The following is a 26187-nucleotide window of genomic DNA, read 5'->3' as shown; positions in this document are numbered from 1 at the left end:
ACTGTCTAAATATACATCCCACCCTCTCACATTTAGAAGCAGACATTTGAGAAATACTTGCAATGTAGTCTTTTAAGTTCACTCAATTAATAATTAGAAATAAGCCACCTTAAACAAAAGCTGCTGCTTCTTTCCTCCCTCTATTTTTTCTTCAAGCATAGTCTCCTCCACTATGAGCAGCCATTGTATAGTTAGTACCCTTTTCTCAAAGAGGGATAAAAGTAGGTATTTTTCTCAAGTGTCTGACAATCGTTACAGAGGAGCCAATTAGAAATACTTACTGTTTTTTAATAAATATATTTTGTCATAATGACCCTGGAAAGAATACTCAAACAGCAGTCTAAAACCAGTATTTTTTCCATGTAAAACAAGTACCTCTACATTTAATTTAGAAGTGTTCTCTGTTTGTCTCTTCCTAAGCTGCATTAATTTTCACCTTGAAACTAAGCTGCAATATCAATTCTGCCTGTTCTCTCTTGAAAAGTAATGAAAAATAAGGCGGCAGCTGAATTATTGAATACAAGAACTTTTTACCAGATACCAGGCTATGCTAATGAAGCCCGTGCACCACAATAGCTGTGCACTGCCACATACTACTATCTGGATGCTGTTATGATGATGCTCTGTATGTGAGCTGCTGGTTCTTTTGCTGCAAAGGAAGGCAGTTACATGCCCAGCTGCGTACATCTGAAGGGGGGGTGGGGGTGTATGTCTTGTTCTTGAACACAAAGACATCTGATTCTCTCAGTACAGATTAAGGAGACAGAGTGGGAGTGAGAGCGTGTAAAGATACATGAAAATTCCTGCACAGAGGTGGGTAACAGTCACAAGACCCCTCTATGAACACTCCTAACTGCAATTGGCATGACTTCTGTTGGCTTAAAAGCTACAGCCAAGACAATAGCTTTTTCTACCCTTTTGACAGGTTAAAACCCACCTCCCTATCACTGTACAATTTCAGTGATTACTTACTAATAAAAAAAATTACGCATATGCTTGGAAAAAGTTGCTCCTCTTTTTCCATCTAGCCACTTGTATTTCAAGCACTGAACACAGCTACAGGTGATGGACAGATAGTAAATTTGGCAAATACTTAATTAAATGTCACATCTCTGTGGAATTAGTGTGTGACAGACCTGTGCAAGCTTGTAGTTGTAGACGCACACAAATTTGTTATACATCAGCCCATTGTTTTAGTATAGCCTAAACTACTCTCAGAAAATGCAACAAAATTACTTGTAAAAGAAAATTGCATCTTGCTCCCCAAAAAACACTCTTACATAAAGGAGAACAGGCTCTTGTAGTCAGCAATGCTCTTCTGCCTGGATTGATTCCAGCTTCATTTTTAAGTTACCACTTTGGTATTCATCACACAGTACTATGTACATATACATACATGCATATATATTCTTGTCAAGTAACCATGCAGAAAATACACCCAAATACTCAGAAGTCAACTCAAAGAAAATACCTATGGCTGGAGCATTTATGCAGAGTTCTCTGGCCAACAGAAGGAAAGTTTTTCCCAGCACATAGACATTCACCTATTAAAAGACAAAAAAACCCATTATTTAAATCTTAAACCACAAATGCTTTTAATAGAACATTTATATGGAAAGGAAAAAACCCCAACTTTTGGGATCTTAAACAACCTGCTTTAAAAAAATTCCATTGAAGTAACACAAGCGATATTCATTAGGTATAGGATAATACTTGGTGCTTGTCAAGAGCTGCACAAATTAGCCTTGTAAATCAAAGCGTAAGCTTATTTCGAAAAAAAAAAGAAAGTTGTTCATCATGCTCTTCAGTGGGCTCAGTGTTGCTCTAGTACTTGGACAATTTTTCAGCTGTCACCTAACACTGTAAAGCATGAAGTAGACTTTAATATAATATCAGTACTTGTAAAGTGTTATTTATCTTGCAACATAACAAAACCTGTGCAAATACTCACAAGTTAGTGCAAATACTCACAAGTTAGTGCAAATTTCAGCTCTGCATGATCATGTGAAGTGGGATAATTAAAGTATTGCACAAGCACACACAAAACTTTTCCACCAAAGCAAGGAGTGGTGCTACATGCTCCAAGGGTTATTTGTCAATTCTTAGTGTTTGGATATTGACCCAGACCACGCTATTTTGAAAAAAAGATAAATCAATTCAGAATAACCCTAAACCACACTAAACCTGCTAAGGAGCCAGGGACAAAGCCCTGCTCCCCTGCCCTCCTTCACTGTTGCACTCAGGAAGATATAGACTGAAGGAGGAGTTACTCTTTATAATCTGATTTGCAATTTATAGCATAGGCAGCTACATTTGTATTTTTAAAGTCTGAGGAAGTTTTCTTTCCCTATCTTAAGATGTGTTTTTGTGGTCAGCAGGAAAGGCAGGATATACTTCAGTTCGCAATCAGCCCCAAATGTTCCCACGAAGCTCCATGAACACCTTGTTCCCCCAAGGTGTATGTAAAGGCCAAAGTTAGCATTAAAAAAAACAAAACAAAACAAAAACCACCCAAAACAACAAAACCCTCCATCCTCCTACACTACAAACAAATAATTTTATTTTTTTTTTAACCATAGTATATACTCTATTGCTTTTATGTAACAGAACTGCAGTGGTCTTTCTTATGCCAGGACAGTGAAGGTGTTTACTAAGCAGTCAGTTGCACAACTGAGTTGCTGGTTATGGTACAAGCCCATGAAAATAAATAAATAAAAAAAATCCTTGTTACTAAGTATATTCTCTTTCAGTTTCACAAAAGAGCTTTAACAACATTAGTTTAAAATACAAAGTTACATTTGAACAAAATGAAAACAAAACCTGACACGTTTTTACCTACGCTTCCAAACTTTTCTTCATGAGAGTGTTATGTGGTTTTTTTCTCAAACTTAAAAAAAATTTAAAAGTGAGAACTTTAAATAAATCCTCAGAATGATCATTTATCCTGCAAGTGAGTGAGCAATCAAATGTATATGGTATGATGGTAATTCATTCCATATTTAGTGAAAAGTGCTGAGTATCTTCCATGCTGTGTGTGACCAATGGTTGTACTGGCTTAGAAGATACAGAAGTATAGTCTTAAATTTTATTGTCTTTTTCCTGAAATACCAGGCAACACAGAAATACTATTCTATGGACAGGAAGGGAACAAAATATACCCTTTGAATAAGAAGAATATTTCTTAGGAAACAAGCCACCGAACTTTATACAGAAAAGTAAGCACCTACTGAATCTGGCAATTCATGTAAGAGTGTGAGAGTATGTGACTCTACCTCAGCCACAGAGAACAGACATCACTACAGCAAAGTATCTGCAGTGTCTCAGTTGGCTTTAGATGTTCCAGATTCACTGCAAGCTTGGAGTGGCTTATTTTGACCTTTTGTCTAAAGAATATTATCATAAAGAGTGCGGGTTTGGCTGTAGTTTTAGCCTTCTACATTGGCTGACCAAGTTTCTATAAATCTTAAACCTCATCACTTTGATCTTGTTCTGCAAGGACAGTTTCACTGCACAAATCAATACAGTTACTTCAGTGGAGCCAAGAACATATGATGTTTCCATCAGAGGCTTCACAAACTCATCTAGTTCTTTCATTTTAGTCTAGGAAAAAAAACCCAACCCAACCCACAACCTCAAATTCAGACACTTATTTCTCCTTCTGGCTTTTCTTTGTCATGACATCCAAATCCTTGATGTCTGTCCCCATCAAACTGTGTCACTTTAAGAAACTCCTCCCAAGCAAATTTTCCATAAATGCAACCATCAAAGAACAAATAAAATTCAAGAGGCATAAAGCAGCAGGGCTTTTCAGTGAAGTTCTAACAATCACAGTGGGTGCCAAATTAAATCTAAAGCAAAGTCAAATGCATAATAAAATTGCTTGATGACTATCTATCTTCCTCACCTTGGCCTAACTAAAAGTCTCTGGATCCATGGTCTACTTGAGAAGTAATGTACTTAAATCTAACCTGCTTTTCCACTTCACCCACATCATCAATGTTTTATGACCAGCTTCAAGGTGTAGGCAGTATATTTACACAAAAGAAATTCAAAATAGAAATGGAACATCAGGGAATTTCTTTCTTTTGATCATCAATGCATTTCTTTGCAGTTTCTGGTTACCACCAATTTAGAAAGCAAGCATAATATACAGCGGATTACATGCCTATACTGTTTTTCTCATGAAGCTTACATGTTTTTTATGCCAAGGTAAAGTCACAAAAAGAATCAGGAGTATTTAATTGCTTCCAGTTTTCCTGGAAAATCAGTAGGAAAAGAGACTTCAGGCCTTCTCAAACAGTACGCTTCTCATCTTTAATAGTTACCAGAGAGTCACAGGTGCTGGCGCATGCATCATAAATGGGAAATTAAAGATGGCATAAAGCTCACCCAGAAATCTGTAATGGCACTGAACTGCTTAAACATGGTATTTAAGAACTTCTGGTTTTAGTGGAGGAAGGCCCTTTCACTAAAATTTTATGCCACTGTCACTAATTTCAGCTACTACTCACGCACACAGGCACATCCTGTGGCAGATGAGATATGATATATAATAGGCATATAGATAGTGTCTTTCCTTACTCTCATCATTTGTATGTTTTTCTGCACTCCATTAAGCTCAGAAAATTGAGAATTAATTTAGAGGCCTACTTTAATTTCCAGTTCTTTCTTCATTAAGAACTTCTTACACAAATTCATATACTCCAAGCCATCAAAAGCTTAACACTCCAAATTTAGAAGCATATGACATTTGCATTCATAAAACCTAATTTTATATGAGTCCTTACAATGGTGAATAAACAAAAATGCCCTTCTAAAAGGATGTCTCTGGCTTAGACTTGAATTGGTGCAGCTTTCAAGCTTACCACATTAACTTCGGCCTTTTTCCCCTTCTTAATTTAAAAGGGCCATACTGAAAAACAGTGTTTCCCCAAACTCTCCCCAATCAAAACTGTCAAGTGTGACAACTGTTTCATAGACTTTCATAAGACCTACGCTCCTTGTGTATTTTCATCAAATATTAAAATTTCCTGAACTTGATGCAATCATTATATTTGAGCATCAACACCTAATACAACAGAGAACAGTGTCATCCTCTGTCAGAGGGGATATTTTAAAGTAGTATCTGCATACACTGATAATGTTTACCATATTATTTTACATTCAGTTCACATGTAACAGACTAAGCTTAGGAGTATATGGACCTGCCACCGAGTTCTTTAAAAGAAACACTTAAGATTCTTCAGCAAGAAGGCATCTTTCAGACAAAAAGTATGTACTCACCAAAGAACTGCAAAAAAACCCCACCCAACTGGTTTTACCCTTTTTACAGATGGACTTAAGATTCTCTAAGATGTTGTCTTTTACCAGTAGTTAGTTTCTGCTCTTGTTATAGAACTTTATATTAGTTAAGTACCTTGGAGAAGGAATGGCTTCCAATTACTCATTTACATCTTTACAGAAAGATCCTTCTACTTGCTATACTCTTTGCCCTTCACAGTATTTTTTTGGAGGCACAGTCTTTTCATCTCACATCTGTCAGTCATCAGATGATGATTTCAAAGGGACACTTCCATGGGAACTCTTATCCTTTCATAATTTCCTCTTGCCTTCACATCATGCCTGATGTGTTCAGAAACACCAATATACTTCCACTTTTAGAAATAACAAATACCTTGTTTTCAATAACACAGGAATTCAGCTGTTCATCACTAACACCTTTCAGAATTTAAAAAATCTTTGGGAAACAGGGAATCTCCCATTCATACAGTTACCAAGTCACTTTACCTTCTAGACAGTAGCAAAAATAAAGCTGCAATCATTGAATGGAAGTTTTTGCTTGACCATAAGTTCCATAAATTTATAAATCAATACCCTTTCACTATGAGCAATTTCCAAAAAGGTTTTTCAAGACCATGATGTGGCAATTCTGGGAAAATGTTACACATTGTGACGGTGGTTAAGGTATTCTGTCTTTTAGAAAGCTAAAGACTGGGCAGTTGGAATGCAATGAGAATTCACACTGTGAAACATCCATGGCTGCTTGCCTAAATAATTAAGCAAGCATGAAAAGCAAATGAGTTTTTAAGGAGACTGTCTGTTGCTGGGGAAAGAGGCACCTGTGGTTATTTGATTCATTATTAATATTACTAGTATAGTAATGCCTGAAGGTCCCAACCAGGTTGTTTAACTCAATCAACATACCAATTTGCATAGGGGCAATAAAGGCAAATGCTGTCAACATGTTAATAACTTCAAGTGAACAAAGGGTATTAAAAAACAAAGCAAATGAGCATAGTCTTTAAAAAATTCTCTATTTTACCCTTCTACACACAGTAAACAAACTTATTTTTTGCATCCATATTGCAACCAGAACATTACATTTATCCTCAAAAGACAATATGCAAAACTACAAATGTACTGAACCCAGCTTGTCAGACTGCAGTTCAAAGAGACACAAATCACAATTAAGCAGCTTCCTCTCATGCCGTGCTTTAAAGTGTGGCCTTAAGTCTGGGGATTCCGAAGTGAAAGCCTACTTTCGCTAATCGCATATGTGGTAGTCCTAGCATTCTTCCTCTACCACCACAGCAGTACAATAACTCATTATCATTCTGTCTACACAAGAAAGTCAAAAAGGAATTCGCAACAAGTATAGTAGAATCTGAGAGGCCAATGCTGCCTGTAGAAGAAATAAATGAAAACAAGCATCCAAAAGTAACTTGCAATAAAAATCCTTCTGGACAAGAGTGCAGTGTTACTTGACTAGACAAACTGAAGATAAATAGGGAGTGAGAGCTGTGTTTTGAAGAGAGACCAAAAGAGGACTAGATCAAGCAAGTACTAGTTACTGATGTTCACTTCTTGTGCACCCTCTTTCCATATCTAGAACCATAGTATAGCTCAGGTTGGAATGGATCTCAGGAGGCCTCCAGCCCAAGCTCCTGCTCAAAGCAGAGTCAGCTACAAGAACAGACCAGGTTGCTCAGGATCTCAAAAACCTTGATAGACAAAAATCTTCAGAACTGCTCTGAGCAATCTGTTGCAATGCTTGTCTGTCCTCATGGTGAAAAACCTTTTCTTGATATCAAGTCAAAACATCTCATTTAATTATGTTCATTGCCACAAATCTTCCTCCAGCATACTCCTATAAAGAGCTGGGCTCTGTCTAACATCATCTCAGTAACCAAAGCATTGGCCTTATTTAACAGCAGGACACAACACAAGGCACACTAAAAATTATATTCTACTAGGCTGAAATTGGAGATCAAAGCATTGCCAACACCTCTTCTCAAAATCTTTTATGACCACATTGCAAAGACCACTACATTGGAGATCACAAGAGAATAAAAAAAGAAACTGCCATTTCTGAGGATGAGAAAGGCAGCGTTTCACCACAGTGAGATCAAAACTTCAGTCAAATAGTTCTGCAGGTGCAAGGAACGAGGTGCTTCGAAACAGACAAGCAAACCTAAACTGTTCAAAAGTTAGGCCAAGGCTTGACAGGCTTCGCAACTCTCCGAAACAAGCAAGGCCTGTCGCTTAAGTTGGACTAACAAAAAAGCAAACAAAAGGCCTGATTACAGACCTCTCTAAAGACTATATTTGCAAGTAAAATGCAGTATCTGAAAATATAAGCAAGTACTTTCCCTGTCAGAGACTGATGACTGATCATCCTTCCAACTCAATCAACATGCAGCATGACGGCCCTGCACCGGGAAGGAGCCCCGTTTGTAGCTGTGGTCTGGACATTTTCAGTTCATTGCAGATAGTGCTTTAAAGTCTAAATGTACCAAAGGCATACTGAATCTGACAACACTTTCAACAGGGGGTTTCCAAGACATATTTCACCTGAAGACAAAATGGCAGAAAAAAATACCAAAGAAATTGCCTTTCCAATTAAAAAAAACCAAAAACACACCATCAACATTTTGGCTTGTTCCAAGATGACAGAAGTTTTGAAGCTCATAATCCTATTATGAAATGTAGTGGGATGAGACAAACTCCCACATCTCAGTCATCAGCATAAGAGGAAGGCTTGTATGACTTCTTAAACAGACGGCCATTAACAGTGAAAATTAGGCTGCTCTATTGCTAAGTTTCAGCAGCATAATACTATTCTAAAAGTATATTACACTACAGGGGACAGCTTTTTTTTTTTTTAATGAAAAATGAGGAACCAAATTCCAAAGCAATTCAATAAAAGACACAAAGAAAGGCTGTACAAGAAGTACAGACCAGAGACCAAGAGGCCACACTTAGGATTTCCATACCTCCTGCCTTTTGTTTTTGGTTTTTTGGGTTGGTTGGGTTTTTTGTTTTGTTTTTTTTTTTTTCTTTTTTTTTTTTTGTTTTTAAGCTTAACAGAACAAGAGAGAAAGAATACAAATACAACAGGTCATTAAACAAATACTGAGTTGCAGGTAACAGCAGATTCAAATATTCATTACTTTTACCTACTACCTTTCTTATGCTGGGAGTTACAGAGAGTGTTAACTCTCCCAGTGCTTGCAAGACACTGGCTGGAGGTCACTGACATGCAGGGTGCCATCAGTGGGACGAAGAATGGCACAGCTAATATTCTTTCCAGCTGCAGGTTGGCAAAAGGAAACAATGGACAGCCTGTTTCACAGGCTTTCATTTATCTTTTTTGCTGGTAGCTAGAGTTAAAGTTTGGGGTTTTTTATTTATTTGCTTTTAGATGAAGCAATACACAAAAGGTCATTATGCCTTTCCCTGCCCCCCACAGCAACTGAGCTGCATCAAGTAGAACGTTCAGAAGAACAATCTCAAAATTTGCTGTTAGCATCTAAGCAAGAGTTGGTGAAGGTCAGCAGTAACTAATTTTTTTAGACTTTCAGATGTGATTTTTTTTCCTGATATAGAATTGACACCTTTCTCATTTTACCAAGAAAAAACAGTTACCTGAACCAGCATGACATATTTTGTACAGATGAGTCTGAACAAGTAAACTATTTTGGAAAGATAGCACCACTCCCACTACTGCTACAGCTATTAACCTTTCTTTTTCTTTAATGGCATTCACATCCCAACTTCAGGATGAGAGAGCTGTCCTTGGAAAAAGGCACTTCAAGGTAATATATACAATCTAATGAACTAATTGCTTTTCATTTTTAGGCACACTATCTATGGGCAAAGGCTGATCTAGAGCAGAATGTACTGAAGTTTTCTGCCTGGGCCATAAATGTTTGGCCACCAAGTTTTTTGTTGGGTTTTTTTGGTTTTTGTTTTAAGCAAACTCAGGGTGGAGGAGAAGTCAAGCTAGGACCTGAAAAGCTCATTTATACGTTCTCAAACAGGACTTTCTAGCTAGCTCCAGTTAACAGTAACATTTAACATTCCTGTTTGCTCAGATTCATCTTAAGAAGCTATAAAGTAGAACACATCAGAAGTCTTCACACAGTTAAATGAATAAATACAGATCATTATACTGACATTTTGCATTTTTCTTCTTTCTGGGGTTGATTATTTCCCTACTACTAATCTATTTCTGTCTCTCCCATCTTTTTATTTACCACTCTTTAACCTTCTGGTCCTCATATGCTCCCATCCTGACACCTTTTCTGGCTGGAATGTACAGAGGCAAAAAGACAAATCATTCACTCTTTCCTGTCAGCAGGAACAGACAACAGATTTTTTTTTCTTTAACAGATACCTCTTATTCTTCACACTATGTAATTATGCCTCCCATTCTACACATGCAGTATTTGGTTATAAGTAATCAAGATAATTCAATAAGAGTTCAGAAAAAAGTTACTGATTTTAAGAATTAAAAATTCATTTGATTATTGCAATTGCAGCAGATTGCTTCAAGCAATAAATAGTCTTCAGAGGGATGCCATTTACCAAGACAGCTGGGAGGACAAAAATAGATGCAACTAACCTACTCACATTATATGTAAAACAGTTGTAACATGGAGAATGAGGGTAAGACAGCATATGTCAGTAGAGCTTTCTCTTTCCACACACAGAGCAAGTACGCATTTCTCTCAAAATACATTTCATAGAACACATCTCTGTAGTGCACTAATCCATTTACACAGTATTATCTAGAAAAAAATTACCTGTCTTCAACAACTGTTGTTTTAAAAATGTAACATCTGACCCTATGCCATTGCAGTGACTCTGAATCCTGACGGAAGGATCATACTAACCCTTGATACATTATTTGTAGCATTAACATTTTTGACATGTAATGTTACTGAGATTTACAAACCCAGTGATTTTCCAATTCAAAATTTTTAGAGAGAAATTGAAACATCCCGAACAGCCCACACTGACAGCTGTCTGCTTGCAATGAATTTTAAACTTCAACAATTCAACAGAAGTTTCAAATAAAAAGAGATACAATACCTGAAGAAGGTCACTGAGATCAAGTAACATGTCTGTGAAGAAGTCAAGGAATACACATGCTTGTTGAATGTGACAGCGTTTCTTAGTTTCATTAGCAACCACAAAAAAAGGAAGAAATAAACCCAGGTTTAACTGTCAAAGAAACCAAATACAGATTAAGTACTTTGATGCACCACTTCTGCTAACAGTCGGTATGCAGCTAACAGTTCAGGTCCCCCAAAAAGTTCTGCCAGCACTCACTGCATTTACCGCACAAGTTGTTTATGTGGAGTGATAGTCTCAAACGACAAACCAACACCTTGTGTGACTTAAAATACCATATACTGCAGCCTAAGAAAGACCCAATGATAAAAAAAAATAGCAGCAAGATAGTTTATTGCACTTCGTTTAAGAACATAAAGCATCAGTAGTCTTCTATCCCACTTTAGGAGCCCAGGTTCCCAGAAAAACAGGTGGAAGAGCAAACTAAAAAGCAGCAGCAAGTTTCTTTTGTCCTCTTCTATTGGGACCTGTCAAAGAACTGGGAAGAGAAAGCTGCTTTGGCTACTCTCTTCTCTGACCAAGCAAATCATCTGTTACCTTAGAGTTTTGACTCCATCTATCATATCCTACACTGCTGCAAAAATACTAGGTCACCATCTACTACTCATTATGGGCACACTTGGAACTCATAATAGCTAACAACAAGCAGAAAGCACTACAAGCCTCCATTAGATTTTACTGAAAGCAAGCATGCTTAGAAATACACTGTGTAACAGTACATAAGAAAAGAAAAAAGCCAAGCAGCATTAAGCTTAAGGTGCAAAGGTAGCCTTCTTGCTGCTATCAGAACACATGCTGGATCTCCTATCAGCTACTCGGGTGTGACTTACACACTGTAAAGGTGTTCCGGTTTTACCATTAGAAAGAGCGTCAAAGTAAAGTCTGAGAGAAGAGAGAGTGAGGCAGGCAAAGAAAACACGTGTGTGAGGGTGCTACATACATAAATGCACATACATGTTAAAAAATCCAGTATTAAAAAGAATACAGGGACATCGGTATGTTTGGTTCATTACGGTAACACACATATTATGTTACTGAAGTATGCCAGAGTAATATAGTAAATGTTTCTCCTAAATATTATCAGCCATGGAAGGTGAATAATTCTGATACTGTTATCAGTTTATACATAAACATTTGCCTCGCTACGAATTTTTATCCTTGAATATTTCTATCCTTAGTTTGCATTTGAAGTTGTAAGAATTTAGTACTCCAAATCTGTTACAAAATTCAATATGTTATGTTAATATTATTTGGTGAAACGTAATTTTAGCATTAAAAAATACAGCATAGCTGGATATTTAATTAGCTGAAAACTCAACATGTCTCTGAAAAAATCCAAAATCCATTATAGACAGTATTACGCAAGACATTAAAGTAATCTTAAATTTTAACCCAGTAAGGAAATCGCTAACAAAACCAACCTGTAAAATACATAGCTTAGAAATCTATGTAGAACAATACTGAATTCGATGCAACTTTTTCGTCAAAGTAGCAAGAAAGGAGAAAATAGAATAATAATGCAATTGCCAAGAAACCGTAACCGTCAGCTTATCTAACAGACCTAGGAAGAAAACATGACACCAATTTTATGCTTGAGAACTATACTGTATTTGAAAATGTTCCTAGTTCATTACTGACCTGAAGTGTCTGGTTACCTTACGCTCACCCTTAGACACCTTCACCACTGAGATAAACAAAATTATCACTCTTATCTGATAGATTCTGTCATAACTTAGAAAAAACACAACAAGAACAAATAATAATAATAATAATGCGGCTTGTAAGTTATTGAGGCACTGAAGTGAGCAACAGAGTGGTCCCAGAGCCAGTGCTGTCACCGGAGACAGAGGAGGAGCCAGAAAGACAGCATCAGTGCCAAACACTAACTCACATCTTAGGTGAGCCAGAGAGCTACTTTTCTAACCTAGACATTTCAGTTACAGTCATGAAATCTGTATACCAGAGTGTTCTTCGTCCTCCTGAAACTGTTAAAAAACACTCTGATGGAAGACCTAAACGTAACACATTACAGGTGCCCAGGCTTTATCACTGTAACGGGCTGGGGGAAACAAAAAACAAAACCAAGAACACCCACACATTTTGTCCAAGTGAGAAGAAACAAGAGAGCATTGTATGCATTTATAATGACATAAGATTAGAGCTAAGCAGATAGGAAATTCACTTGCAGGGTTCAGGCAACTCTGAAGCAATTTAGAGCTACACCATAGATGCTTTAACATACAGTTGCTTTGCTCCTTAGAGAAGTTAGTTCCAAGTGTCCACTGAAATTGTAAAAGCAAAGGTCACAGTAAAAATGTGGCATTTCTGGATTTCATTTAAGGTAGCCTCCAGCAATCTCTCTGCCTGTTTAGACGGGTAGCTGCTACAGTGAAGCAAAAGCAAAGGGGAAATTTGAGTCATGCAGTAGCAATGGGTTGGCCTCTACTATGAATATTGTGAGCACAATTATCAGCAGGAAGTAGTTGTAAAAACAGGCAGTTGTTTTCAAACTCCTTTTCAGAGTTGGAACAGTTCGGGAGAACGTACAACAACAGCTGAAAACAGCAGATAATATGTACTATGAATTCAAAAATTATACAATCATAAGATCGATGTTTTCTTTGAGGCTGAAAGAAAACAATGATGATTTTACATACAGAGCCTGCTAGCACATGGAAAGTTCTGAAAGGGACAGAAAGCTACTGATATGGTAGATATACACATACAAAATAACAGGACAAACACAAGGGAACTTAGGTTATAAATGCACCCAAACTAAAAAAAAAAAAAAAAAAAAATAAAGGAGAAAAAAGCTTTAACAGTTTCAACTGTTTTTCCTTTGCTATTCATTCTTGAAATCAGTTTCAACAAGGTAGGCAATTGACTGTCCATCACTAGAAACTTATAAATCAAAACAAGATGAGTCTAAAGTCTTCACTTCAGAAGATTTAATTCAAGGGAATCCTTTGACCAATATGATGCAAGAGGTCAGACCGAGTGGCCAGAACACTCCCTTTTTTGCCTTTATAATCTAGTAATCTGTGGATTATGTGAGAGCACCGTGAATCACAACAATAATGATCTCATTCCAGCACCAGAGGAAACAAAAAGTTCATGATTAAATGAATACTACCGGAAACCTAAAACCCAAAATACCAAAACAAGCATGCATTTGTACTTCAGATAGACCTACATTTTACATATTCCAGCTATCCTAAAGTACTTGTACACAGCAAATACTGTAGTGAAAACCCCTTGGTTTTCAATACTAACATTTAGCAGGAAGTAAAACTGGCATTTGCTAAAGTTTATATAGAGAGATGCAGGAATAAATTGTAGAAGATGCTTTTAAAATAACTATAATTTGCAATGCAGTTGTTCCCAGTCCTAAAAAAAAAAATTACAAAAATTAATCTGTATTTTAGTGTCTGACAACCTACAATAATCAGGAAACCTTCAAACAGATTATTTCATGCTATTGAGTCAAAATTCTTCCACTACGTAGCATGTCATATCTGGGAGATACAGGCACAAAAAAGCAGTGCAGAGGAGACAGAGTCTAGTATTTACTTAGGTTTTGTAAGTTATCCTCAGAACGTTTTTTACTTATTTTTACAAGTTTACTACAAAATCAGCCATCCCACGGAAAGAGAACAAATGCCCAAGAATCATGACTGCAAGCCTCTCAGCAGAAATCTGACATCCGTAACAGCCATGCTGTCCACTAATGAAGCATTACCTTTTTTCAGCTGAAGCTAAAATGCTTTCTGTTTCTATCAAAAACTAAAACCACAGTCATTAAATTTCTAAATTATTTAAACATAAAGTCATTCTCTGTACTCAACCAGAGCAATTCAACTGGCTGCAAACAAAAAAGCAAAGCTTAATAGGAAATCTGACTGAAAAGCAAAAAATAAAACACCAATTTGCTGAACAGTGAAACGAATTTTCTTCAAGTTCTAAATGAAATGAAATATTTGCAATTTCAATGTCAGGGTTCTGTATAAGCTACATAAGAGATAAGAACTTCCCAGAAGCACTTACAGTAACACACACAGTAAGACAAAAGGGAAGACAGACACAGAGTATACCAGGGTGAAGAACTAGTGACAGCATTTGGCTGGCCCCGAACCCAGTTTTCCACCTTTCAGTTCAACACCCAATTCACAAACTCCCCTTTCCATGTTTTCATACACCAAGTGATTTCTGACTACAGCTTATCACGATTATCTCTGCTGCTTTACAATCTTTCACCACTTTAATTAGCAATTAATTAAAACTGACTGACAGCGCTAATTGTTTAAAGTAAACATTTCTCTTCCCAATGACACTGAACTAAAACGATTGGAAGATAACCACCAAAACCAACGCTTTTGTAGAAAACTCATTTGTGATAACTCTAATAAAAGCTTTGCCTTGAGGCTGAAATCCTACAGAGCCAGTTTCCAAAGTTTAAGTTTGCAATTTTGTCTGTGCAAGGAAGCCCACATAGCACAGGCTCCAGTCAAGTATACAAATAAAAACAGCATTTAACAAATCAAACTGGTAAACACAAATGCCATTTTTATAAAAAGCTATCTTTATGTGTAGATCAATGCATGATTAAAAAAAATTGCAGTTTGGTCTGTGGGTTTTGGGCTTTTTCCTTCTTTGCACACAGCTGCATGTCTGTGTTTCATAAAACCATATTTCTCTTTAATCTGTACTCTAAAATCCCCAACTTAAGGACAAAAAGCAGCACCACAATCCTTCCACAGGTAAATCCGGATGTTCCTCTAGCACTTCCCTTTCAACATGTGCAATGTCACTATCTTCCTAGCTAGGACAAAGGCAGCAGCAATAATTCAGCAGCAGTAATTCAGCATCATACAACCACCTAGGCAGACTATGAAAAAGGAGACAGGCATTTTGGGCTGCATTCAGCCTGCCTGGTTTCATGGCATTAACTGAAAGGGTTGGAAGTGTAGCTTTCTGTCTCACCCAAGATCCGAATTAGCCTCTGACACCAGTTCTCCCCTCCTCTATCTCCAGTGACTGTAGACAAAATCTAGGGCAACTGGGCTGCTGGCTGGCGCCACAGCCAGTTAGACTGGATGGATCCAACGCCTGCAAGCTGTACCAACCTTCAGACTCCCCAATGCACATACAGTTCAGCCTTCACTAAATTAATGCTGTAGCTTTTCTTAATAATTGTTTTCAGAGTCATTCCCATTTAGAGGAACATTTTTAAAAGTATGCCAGGCTAGCTGAATATGCAGCGAGCATTCAGCACTTTTGAAAACACTGCCCTTAGAGAATATGATCTTCAAAGCATCGGGGCTAGGCTGTCTTCCTAGTGCTACTGACTGCAAGTAAATAACCTGCTTTGTGGGCTATTTGCAAAGTATTTACATAGTTGCATGTAAATTTATAACACAACACAACCAAAAAAAGTAAAAAAAAAAAAAAAAAAAAAAAAAAACCCCACACAACAAAAAACATTTCTTGTCCCAAAATGCTTGCGCAGTTAACTTGCAATTATTCAGGACATCAAATGGATAAAATATGCAACGAATATCCTGTAAAAGCTACTGAAAGATAATCTAGTTAGTATATTTGCTCTGGGAAAAGAAAATTTAGGCATAGAATGAAAATGTAAATACTAATTTAGAAGTTTTGAGAGACATGAGGTTAATCTTCAACCTGGATGATGTGACCATGTATAAACAAACAGTTGGCTATACTCAGACAACAAAAAGTCTCCAAACAAGAAAGAGAGACCTCGTTCCCTCCATAGTAAATTGAAGAAGCGCTGGTGAGGGAAAACAAGAGAGGTTGCTAGGAGAAGCAAGGTTTAAGGAAGAACTCAGAAGAAGAGTGGGGCTGGCAGACAAGAATGGGAGAGAGGCACCAGGAAAGGAGCAAAGCTCAAGCTGGAAGGGAAAAAGAAACAGAGTAAATAGTAAAACCACTGCAGAAAACATCCTGTGTCTGAAGAGTTCAAACATATAAGCAGCTATGAAATTGCACAGTTCAAAAATCTGCACAGAACAACTATCTGATAATAAAGTAGGCATTAAAAAAAGCAGCTGGGAAGGAGGACACCAACAGTAAAGATTTACGTAAACATAAAGAAATTCAGTTCTCTCTCTTTTCCCCCATGTACAAAATCTGTAAAGGTCATGACTCTTGTACTGACAGCGAAGGAAAAGTTTCACAAAACTCAGAGGTGCGGACCTGGAAGAATGATGCTGAGATGACAATCGGGAATTCAGCACAGCAGCAACACACACACATTTGGAAACGTGAAACAGCCGGCTGAGACAGAGAAACTAGATGCAGAGAAAAATCACCGCCTGCTCAGAGGTGGCAAAGGACAACCAGCACTGTCATGAGCCTGACACTCCATTTTCCAAAAAAACTCCAAATGGAAGAGTTTGGAAAGATGCAAAAAAGAAAAAGAATACCCCGCCAAAAAAAAAACCCAAAACAAAAAAACCACACACACACAACCCCAACCAGAATAATCTCAGCCAGCCTGCCCCAAACTGGCTAGATTCTGGCCCATTACCATCCCCAGGCTGGTATTTGTGCAGCAACGTTGCAAACCAGCCTAGGGAACTGTCTGAAGTCTGTGGTTTTTCTTTTTTTCTGCCCACCACCCCCCTTTCAGCTGGTTTAACTCCCCTCTTCCCATGTAACTGTAGGAACACCTGGGCTGATAGAAGGCAGGGGATGGACTGGGGGAGGACTGGGCAGACAAGGGCAAAGCAAGATGACTTCTTTCTGAAGCTGTGCCAGCTCACGCTAGCTTAAAGCATTCATCAGAACTAGAGCCTGAGACAATCTCTCGGTCACCCATCCCACCTTCTCAAATTTCTCTTTAAAGTCAATGTTTGCAGAGTTCTCCCCAGCTTGCTCCAAAACACAAAGACTACCTTATCTGAAAGAGAAACCTTAAAACAACTAAGGAGCAAAAGCCTGTGGAATACCTGCTTTACAGTAAATCAAAATCTTAAAAAACTGGTAACACCTTCCTTATTTTAAGTACATACAGAGTTCCTGTGCAAAAGTTCATCATAGTACTGCTCTGCTTTACCCACTACAAACACCCAGCTATACTCTTCAAAAAGTAGCATTTCAGTGCTCAATTAAACCAGAACAAAACCAGATTCTGTAGATACAGAATGTTTTACATTTTCGATGCTTGAAGCCATGCGGTAAATCTTTGCTTTCATACACATACTGAGTCTAATGCACCGGTATTAAGTGCTCCTCAGAGAATTATCTCAACAGACCTTTGCTGGGACGGGAGCGTGGCAGCTGCTGTACCCAGCACCGGGATACGCCAGAGTTTGCACAGAAATTCAGGTGTTGCTTTCCTGCCAGTACCTGTGAACTTGATTTATCTGTGCATAGGCATTATCTGGTATCTTACATGTAAGTGCCACTCATTTAGCAGAAGATTTCTGACACTAGAGCCTTTGTTTTAAGAAAAAGCACGGCTTCAAAAAAAATTAATCACTTCCCTGCCATTCTGAGGCTGCTGAATCCTTAATGGCCTTTGGTGGGAAGTACAACAATCGGATGTGTTAAAGCTCCCATTCTCAGAGGCGTTCAAGAGAACCGTATCAGCATATGTCATGTAACACTAGGACAGAATAAGCCCCTCTGTATCAGAAGCCTGCAGGCACCTAAGAGTAGAAACCTCTCTCATGACACAGACTGGATACTTAACTGCCCGGCACCAAAGGGGGCCCTTGTATTCAGAAAGCAGGCGGTACAGGGGGCCTTTCCCCCTACCAGTGTATTCCAGTTGATCAGAAAACCTCTCCTCAGCAGGTGGGAGAGCTCTGCATTCCCACCCTCCCACACATCTACTGCACTCCATTGGGAAACACCAGGCATGATGGCTTCAAGGCTGCGGCTGGCTCTCTCCCAGGGCACAGACTGAGCACTGCTTTCACAAGTGCTACCAAACTGTTAATTGCTAGTCTCGTAGTAATCAAATCAAGTTTGATTAAAGGCATTGCAGTAACTCACAATAACTTCCCCAATCACCTGTCTTGGTTACAGAACTTAAATGGTGCACAGAGCTGAAAACCAGGAGCTTAGGACTAGCTATCAGCAGTGCTTGGAAGTCAGGACAACATGCCACTTTTACACTAGCTAAACTGCTCAAAGCAGTCTGTTTAGTCATTTTCAGTAAAATAAAAAGGAAACCATGGTGCTAAACTAATGCACTGCATCAGTGGGTTGAAAAATCCTCAACGCATGCTTTCACTTTAAGAAATGCCTACACTACATATAAAAAAAGGATTTCTACATGTTCACTGTAGCAGAAACCTACATAAGTCATAACACAAGGTTATACAGAATTTGATTTTTATTAAAGAGTTACATTTTCTAAACTGGGCTTGCCTTATGGATCATAAGTAGCAGCTTACCCAAATGAGTTACTAATAAAGCATTTCAGCAAATATAGAACAACGTATCTTGCACAGGCCATGCTTTATCGTACCACTCTAAGAGTGTTCAAGGGAGGTTTATTTAGCAGTATGGGAGTAGAAAACTTGAACTACCTGCTCGGACAGTTATCCGGGTATCTTTGGATATGGTAACAGACAAAAAAACCCTGAGTTAGCACATCTGAATTTACCAACTTCTGAACAATACACAATATGCAACACAATACACATATACACAATATGTCTTCACATCTACTTCACAGCAATACACAAAGGAGAGACTACCTTTAGCTGGAAAGGTGAGAAGATACCTTCGCTTCCCGAGAGCACAACTGAACAGGGCTCAAAAACTTACAAAAAACCCAAACAAAAAAACAAAAAACCAAACAAACAATGAACAGTTTTTCTAATTTTAAAAATAGCAAATACCAATTTTAAATACCTTTAAGGGCCAGAGATAAGCGATGCATCATACTTCGAAATGGATACAATACTCAGAATGACACATTCCCCTTCAAGGACATAATATACTGGATTCTAAATTTAAAGCAAGCTTATATCTTGAAAAGTTGCCCCTAGAAAAAGATTACATTTGGTCCTTGATCGAGTACAGTACAGCAGGTGGAGGGAGTTGACATGGCACAGAAGAAAGATGACATGTCTGAGATTTTAAGGTAGCTAACTTTTCAAAGTGTTCAATTACAAGACTAAATCTTTAAGATTATCTACTAAGCAGGGAAAATACAGTCCCAGACGTTTGATCCACTTTGGATTTTATCTACATGAAAGGGTGCGAAATAAATGCTTTCCTTTAGGGATCAGTTTTTCCCCAAGAAATTGAAAGCCATAGCCCAGGGGCACTCTAGGCCGTGCCTCAGGACACTGGGTTTCTGTTTCCATTTTTGCCACCATCCCACAAAACATATTTCATCTTTATCATGTTTTTATAATGAAATCAAGGAAGGTGAACTGTTGTCAAAATGCTCTGAAACCTTCTGATTATTTTACTATTATAATACGCATTTTGACTCTGGGGTCCCCAGAGTCTCCCCAAAGGGTCAGAGAAACAAGCCTTCAAATGTACTTTAGGTATAATCTTCTAGTAGATAACTAATGTTACGGTCAACAATTATTTTTCAGACCATCTCCCTGCCTTTGAAAGGCCCAAACTACATCCTGTCTTAATGCAACATCCTGATCTAACTAGTGGGTTTATGATATGCAAATCAACATAGATATTTGTCCCCATCCAAAACATGCAAAAAAAGCTTAAGAGCTAAGTGACATCCTCAGTGCCTTAAAGAGATTAAATGCATTATCACAGATTCAGTCCCCCTTGCAAGTATGCCAGCCCTAATTTTCACGCCTCTATTATCCAAAACACATAGCTAAGAAGCTCCTGTAACAACTTTAACATCCTTTATCCAGTTTAATATTTAATTCAATTTTGCACCAATTTGCTCTAAAATCACTTTGTAAATACATTTAGTAAATAAATTCTCAGTGTCAAAAAAGATAAAGCAAGTGTTAATTCCTTGTTACTGGTTACTCATCTCTATGAAGGGATCCTTAAGGAGCAAAAGGAAACCCCTTCATTGGGGCAAGGCATGTGGGGGAAGAGGAGGGTAGGAAGAGGCCAGAATACACATACCAATATCCTACTGAAAACTCAGGTCTTCAGTAAGCAGTCTGATACAATTCTCCAATGGTCATGGATCCTGCAATTCTGTTTGGCATTACTGCCCATATATACCTCAGTCAGGAACTCCCAAAGCATCACAAGACAATGTTGCACAGCATCCGTTAGTGAATACACTGAAGTTAATTTACTTGCAAATGAAACTTCTCACATTCTTAAAAGTTAACAACCTTCATTAAATGGTTTTAATCAAGATGGAAAACGAGGAATATTTTCCTGAAGTGTCATGTTAAACTTTTATCCCTGTATTATCTTCTTTTGAATGCTGTAGCAATGGCAAGCACTTATCTCCTGTCTTTCTTACAACACAGAGACTGCTCATTCATTATCAGTTTTTAAGAAGCTGTAAACTTATCTCAGCTGCTGGAATTCTTCATGAGAGAATGAAAAAAAAAAATCAGTAATGGTGTACATATCATCTGCCTCTGGGAAAATAAAAACTGCCAGTGATATGCTGGGAAAGATCTCCTTAGACTCCTTGAACACAGTCTTGCAGTCGTTTTATTGTAACCTAGCGGTGTAATTTCAAATAACATTCTACAATGTGCTGATGCCAAGCTCCTAAAATACAGCTCTGCTCCGAACAACAACGGAGAAGGCTATTGTGGGTTTTGTGTTTACAGCTGCTTGCTGATTGTGTCTTATTTGCAAGGCTTTCAAGAATGATAACTTTTTTTCCCATCAGCCTAGGATTTTGATAACAAGCTCAGTACGACACCATGGCTAGTGAGCCTGCAGAACGTGCTCCTCTTCACAATTTTAGCTAAAAATTCCAAGGGGTTTAGCCAATATACTTGAAAAAGTATATTCCAGGGTCTTAGCAAAATCAAATAGCAGTATGTAGAACAGGACTGCTATGTTGTGGGAGGCAGCAGTATGAGGTATAGACACACATGAAGCACAAACATATCTACATCCTACTACTGCCTTGATGAGCAAGTAATTTTGCTTCCCTTCTGTGCCTCAGTTTCTCCACCCAGAAGATGGGGATTGTAATACTGACCTTCATAAAATGCTACAGATTCTATACCTCCATCACCAGGACCCTCAGCTAGGAGGAAGCAAACTGGAGTTACAGTCCTGCTGGCAGGACTGGTTACATATTAGGTCAATACAATCATATGTAATAAATACATCAGTTAAAAAAAACCACCAAAGACAGACACAGAAATAACCTAAGAGAAAGAAGCTGAACAAGGTATACACCCTCTCTCAAAGCCTGGCCATTCACCTACAAAAGCTTCTACTTATTTGCTTTTCTTCTGGTCCCACAATTCTTACATTTCAGATCACACGGCAGCAACAGCTTCAGAAGGAGAACAGGCAGGGCTTGGCCCCGATTAGCCTCTCAGCTTTTAACTCCCCTTACAGAAGCAAATCTGGGTTTCCTGCAAATCAGCAAGAGGCTTTAATCACCAGCTCTAAAAAAAACCCCAATAATTTAAAAAAACATATCAATAAGCACCTGTCATTGTGTCACCCACCATAAGATGGATCACTCTGGGCTCTGAGCAAAGAGAAACTCTCCGTACTATAACACTAGCCAAACACTTAAACTTCCAAGTGGAAAGATAATTCAGCTGCACCCCTGAGCAAAGTGTCACCTACCCATCAGTCTTCCACGGCACCCTGATCGACATGGGCTCAGGGGAAACTGGCACTGTGGTGGATGCTGCTTATCTTGACTTCAGCAAAGCTGAAGACACGGTCCTCCATGGTGTTCTTAAAGCCAGATTGTTGAGACATTATGGTTTGGCTTGCTGGCCTAGAAGGTAAGCATAAAATCAGCTGGACTGCCAAGTTTGAAGGGCTGTGATGAATAGTACAAAGTCCAGCTAGCAGACAGTTACTGCAGGCATCCCTCAGGGGCAACACTGTCTCAGTTAGCAAGGAGACAGCAAGACAGAAGGCGCCCTAGGCAAGTATGCAGTCATACTGGGGGAGCTGGGGGAGCAGTCAATACAGCTCAATCTGTCAGAAGGTGAGGCTGCCATTCAGAGGCATCTTGGCAAGTTGGAGAACCAGGCTGACAGGAGCTGTATCTGTCTTTGAACTTCTTGAAAGTCTCACAGGCAAGACTCAAGACAGAGTAACCCCTTGCTACAGTACGGGCTGGGACTGACCAGCCAAGGAACAGCTTGCACAAAGGGAGCTGGAGGTCCCCACGGACAAGTTGAGCAGGAGCCAGCAGGATGCTCTTTTGCATCAAGAAAGGTGAAACATGTACTGAGCTGTACTAGCAAAAGCGCAGCCAGCAGTCAAAGGACATGGTTATTCCCCTCTGTTCGCTACCTACAAGGCTACACCTGGAGTGCCATGTTCAGGTCTAGGTTAAGTGCAGCACCAACACTCTGGAGTGATGACTGGAGGGCCACTGAGGTGGCTGAGGGGCTGGAGCGTGCGATATACTAGAAATGGCTGAGAGCTGGGCTTGTTCAGCCCAGAGAAGAGAAGGCTTCAGGGGACATCTAATGCTGTCTTAACTACTTAAATGAGAGGGTATAGAGAATATGGAGCCAAATTCTTCTCAGCCACACACACACAGAACAAAAAGGTAACAGATACAAGTTGCAGCAAAAGAAAATCTGATTAGATATTAAGACAAAAAAAAAAGTCTTTGCCAAGAAGGTGGTAAAACCCAGAGAGAGTATGACATGTCCATTGCTAGAGACAACCAACACTCTGAGCAGGGCTTCAGCAATCTACTGAGGACATGAGCAGGGGAACTGGAGAACTGACTTCCAGAGGCCCCTTCCAGTCGAAATTATTCCACAACCCTACATATGGCACAAGCTTTCTGGATTATCTCCTGCATATTTCGTCACCTTCAGATACAGGGAAACGTTTATAGAGGCAGTGTATGTACCACACCTGATTGCTGGACAACTGGCAGAAAACGCTCTATATTCTCCTTCCTCCCATCCTATGAACCTGTCAGTAGGAAGGACTGTTGGGATGAAACACTTCCATCATTATACTTCTTTTGCAGCTCTTTTGGGGGGGGCTGTCCTCATGTTCTGGATACCACCTTCTCAGCCCACATTCTTGGCTCCCGATTGTGCTCCCAACTTTGCCAGTTGCAACAGGAGGAAAGTGACCAGTTCAGCTCTACTGGGAGGGCTGCCAATGTTACCAGCAAAACCCAAGGACTGGAGTATTCTCTTCTTTCATCATTGAATGACTATGAGAAACAGCTGAGACTCGGAAGCCACCAGTTCAAAGACTGAGGAATTAATATAAGAGCAACCAATACTTGAGTTGCTTTCCTCTGTCACAGTAAGAGCTTAGAGTTGAGGTGGAAGATAATAAATATTAAACTGAACATTGACAAAAATATTTTTCAACTGAAAAACTGTAATCTGAATACGTGCTGGAAATAATTATTGGCAATGAACTGGGTCCTCCAGATGTGACAAGAATGCAGTGATTTGGGAGTCCCTCAGAGACAGCAGCACAGATGCAGTCCATCTGTTGCATTCTCTAGGAGACTGATCCTTTAAGGACCAGAAATTCTCATACAGAAGAGAAAATTCAACTTAGATTCTGCAGAAGTTAACAGCACTCATGTGGGAAAACCAAACTTTCAACTCCAGATAAGTACAAAATAGAGCATTCTCTGATTTCAGGTACCAGCTGAGACACAGCAGCTGAAACCTCCAGATGTCTCTTTAAAAGACAACTTCTTTAGTAATGACTTACAATTATTCTACATTTCTTTCCTCATTTCCCTGGAGATCAAGGATGGTCCACTGGTGATTTCAATGGCAAATTTCAAAAGAAATATTCTCAATTCAGACAGCCCAGCTCTTTCACCCGACAGGAAAAGTCACAGAACAGCATCTATAATTTCACAACCTTTGGAGCTGAATAGGCAGAACTTCATTACTCTGGAGCCATGGCTTCATTAGGGAGGGGGAAAAAGGGGAAAAAAAAAAAAAAAAAAAAGTAGTGTATTTTTAATGCAAGTTAGCTAGAAAGGCACAAAATCCTTGCAAAGCAAGGACACCGTGGTGCTTTCTCAGAACTAGCAAGTTCAGGTAACCTCTCAAATTTTCTACAGTCTAACTTGAAACACCAGCTCTTTGTCCCAGAATTGTGCCACACATTACAGTACCTGAAATGACAATCACAACTTTGTTTCCCCTTGGAAACTGCAATGCCAAAAGGCTCTCTACAAGCACAATAAAAAGTTAAAAGGACCAATTATAGAAGGAAAAATATTGTAAAACAGATAAGGCAAGAAATTCTCCCAACAATAAGACAGAAGCAAAGTTTGCAGTTCTGGTTTTTATGAAATAGAGACTTTCACATTTCAATTATTACATGTCCTGTTGCTGAATATGCATTTTTACTGCACAATTTTCTCTTCAAATTAAAAAGATTATAGCATAAGTTAGACAATTTTTTGGAAAAAAAAATCCTGTTAGTGTGGGCAGTCTGTGTATTTCCCCTTTTCCAAGATTTGGTTTTCATCATGAATGGTTCCTATATGATAATATATATAGTTCATCATTCCTTCCTGCTTACCAATAAATATAAAAGGAATATGAAGAGCATTCTGATTTCTACTCCCTGTCAAGGCATAAGCTAAGATTTTTGGCAGAAAAGCTGCTCCTTCATTGAAGAAACAGTTATATATCACCATTTAAAAATACCGATTAGCAATTCTCATAGCACTTTACCAACACATGCAGTCAAAACATCACTGAGACTACTGTGTTTCTCCCAAACTGGAAGGATGTTGAAAACTTAAAATGATCCACTTACAGCTGATCTAAAGATGAGAGCTCCGCAATTTATGTTTTATTGTCAAATGTTTAAAGGATTAAATCTAAATAAAATACACAATACACAAGCTTCAAAGCACACGTTATCTTCAACATCTTATTTCCAATTAGCAAGTCAAAATAAAGAAGGCACAGGGAACATTTGGCTTCAAAAGCAAAGCTCTGGAAGAAATCAAGATTTTGGTTGTTTTGGGTCTCATTTAAAGCTGTCGTTTCCCCAGACTGCTGAAACTGGATAAGATGGAAAGATTATTCTCTCTCTCTCTCTCTCTCAAAGGGAAGAAAATAGCAGACATACCACCATGTGATCGAGTATTACATCATTCATACTTACAACAATACTGAGCCAGTCTGGCAGTTAAACTTAAAAGACATTCTCTTTTGCCTTCAAGGAAGGACATGGACTTACCATAAAGGCAGGCTAACAGTGAAAAGATTAGAAAGGGCTCAGCTCACAATTTTACTTGACATGAGATTACAAAACGCTAAAAATCTTTTATTGAGAAGCTTTTTCAGTATGAAGTTTGTGTGTGAAGACTATGTCATGCAAACAAAATCCCAATGACAAACATCTGAAGAAATAAGACAGCTCTTGAGAAGGACTTTTACCAATTTTTAAAAGACTTACACTTCATTAGGATGTAAGTCATTACCAAGACCACTTTCAAGATAGGAGGACAGGCCAACTATGAGAATGAATCCTGTTCTTTCCAAAACAAATTCAAAAGGTAATATTGTTTCTTAGATATGCATTCACTTTGTTCTTACAACATCAAAAAGTGCAAGGTGAAAAAAGCTGCATAAGACTTAAGAATATGATGAAAGTGGACACAGTTTT

At 38.6% G+C, this 26187-nt stretch overlaps 1 protein-coding gene across 2 annotated transcripts in view; it reads right to left on the bottom strand.

Moving 5' to 3' along the window:
- BRF1 (BRF1 general transcription factor IIIB subunit) overlaps positions 1 to 26187 on the bottom strand; it is a 175614-nt gene that overhangs the window by 95370 nt on the left and 54057 nt on the right. The window contains exons 4-5 of one of the 2 annotated variants that reach the window (XM_080395468.1): positions 10375 to 10406; positions 1472 to 1544 (exon numbers count right to left, since the gene is read on the bottom strand). The exons of the other annotated variant lie outside the window; for it this stretch is intronic. Of the exons in view, the coding sequence (XP_080251594.1) occupies positions 1472 to 1544; positions 10375 to 10406 (105 nt within the window). The remainder of the gene's footprint in view (positions 1 to 1471; positions 1545 to 10374; positions 10407 to 26187) is intronic. 2 annotated transcript variants of the gene reach the window in all.

This window comes from Falco punctatus, assembly GCF_963210335.1.
Source record: "Falco punctatus genome assembly, chromosome: 7".
Classification (NCBI taxonomy): Eukaryota; Metazoa; Chordata; class Aves; order Falconiformes; family Falconidae; genus Falco; species Falco punctatus.
The sequence above is the reverse complement of the archived record's forward strand: the minus strand, read 5'-3'. Positions and strand labels throughout refer to the sequence as shown.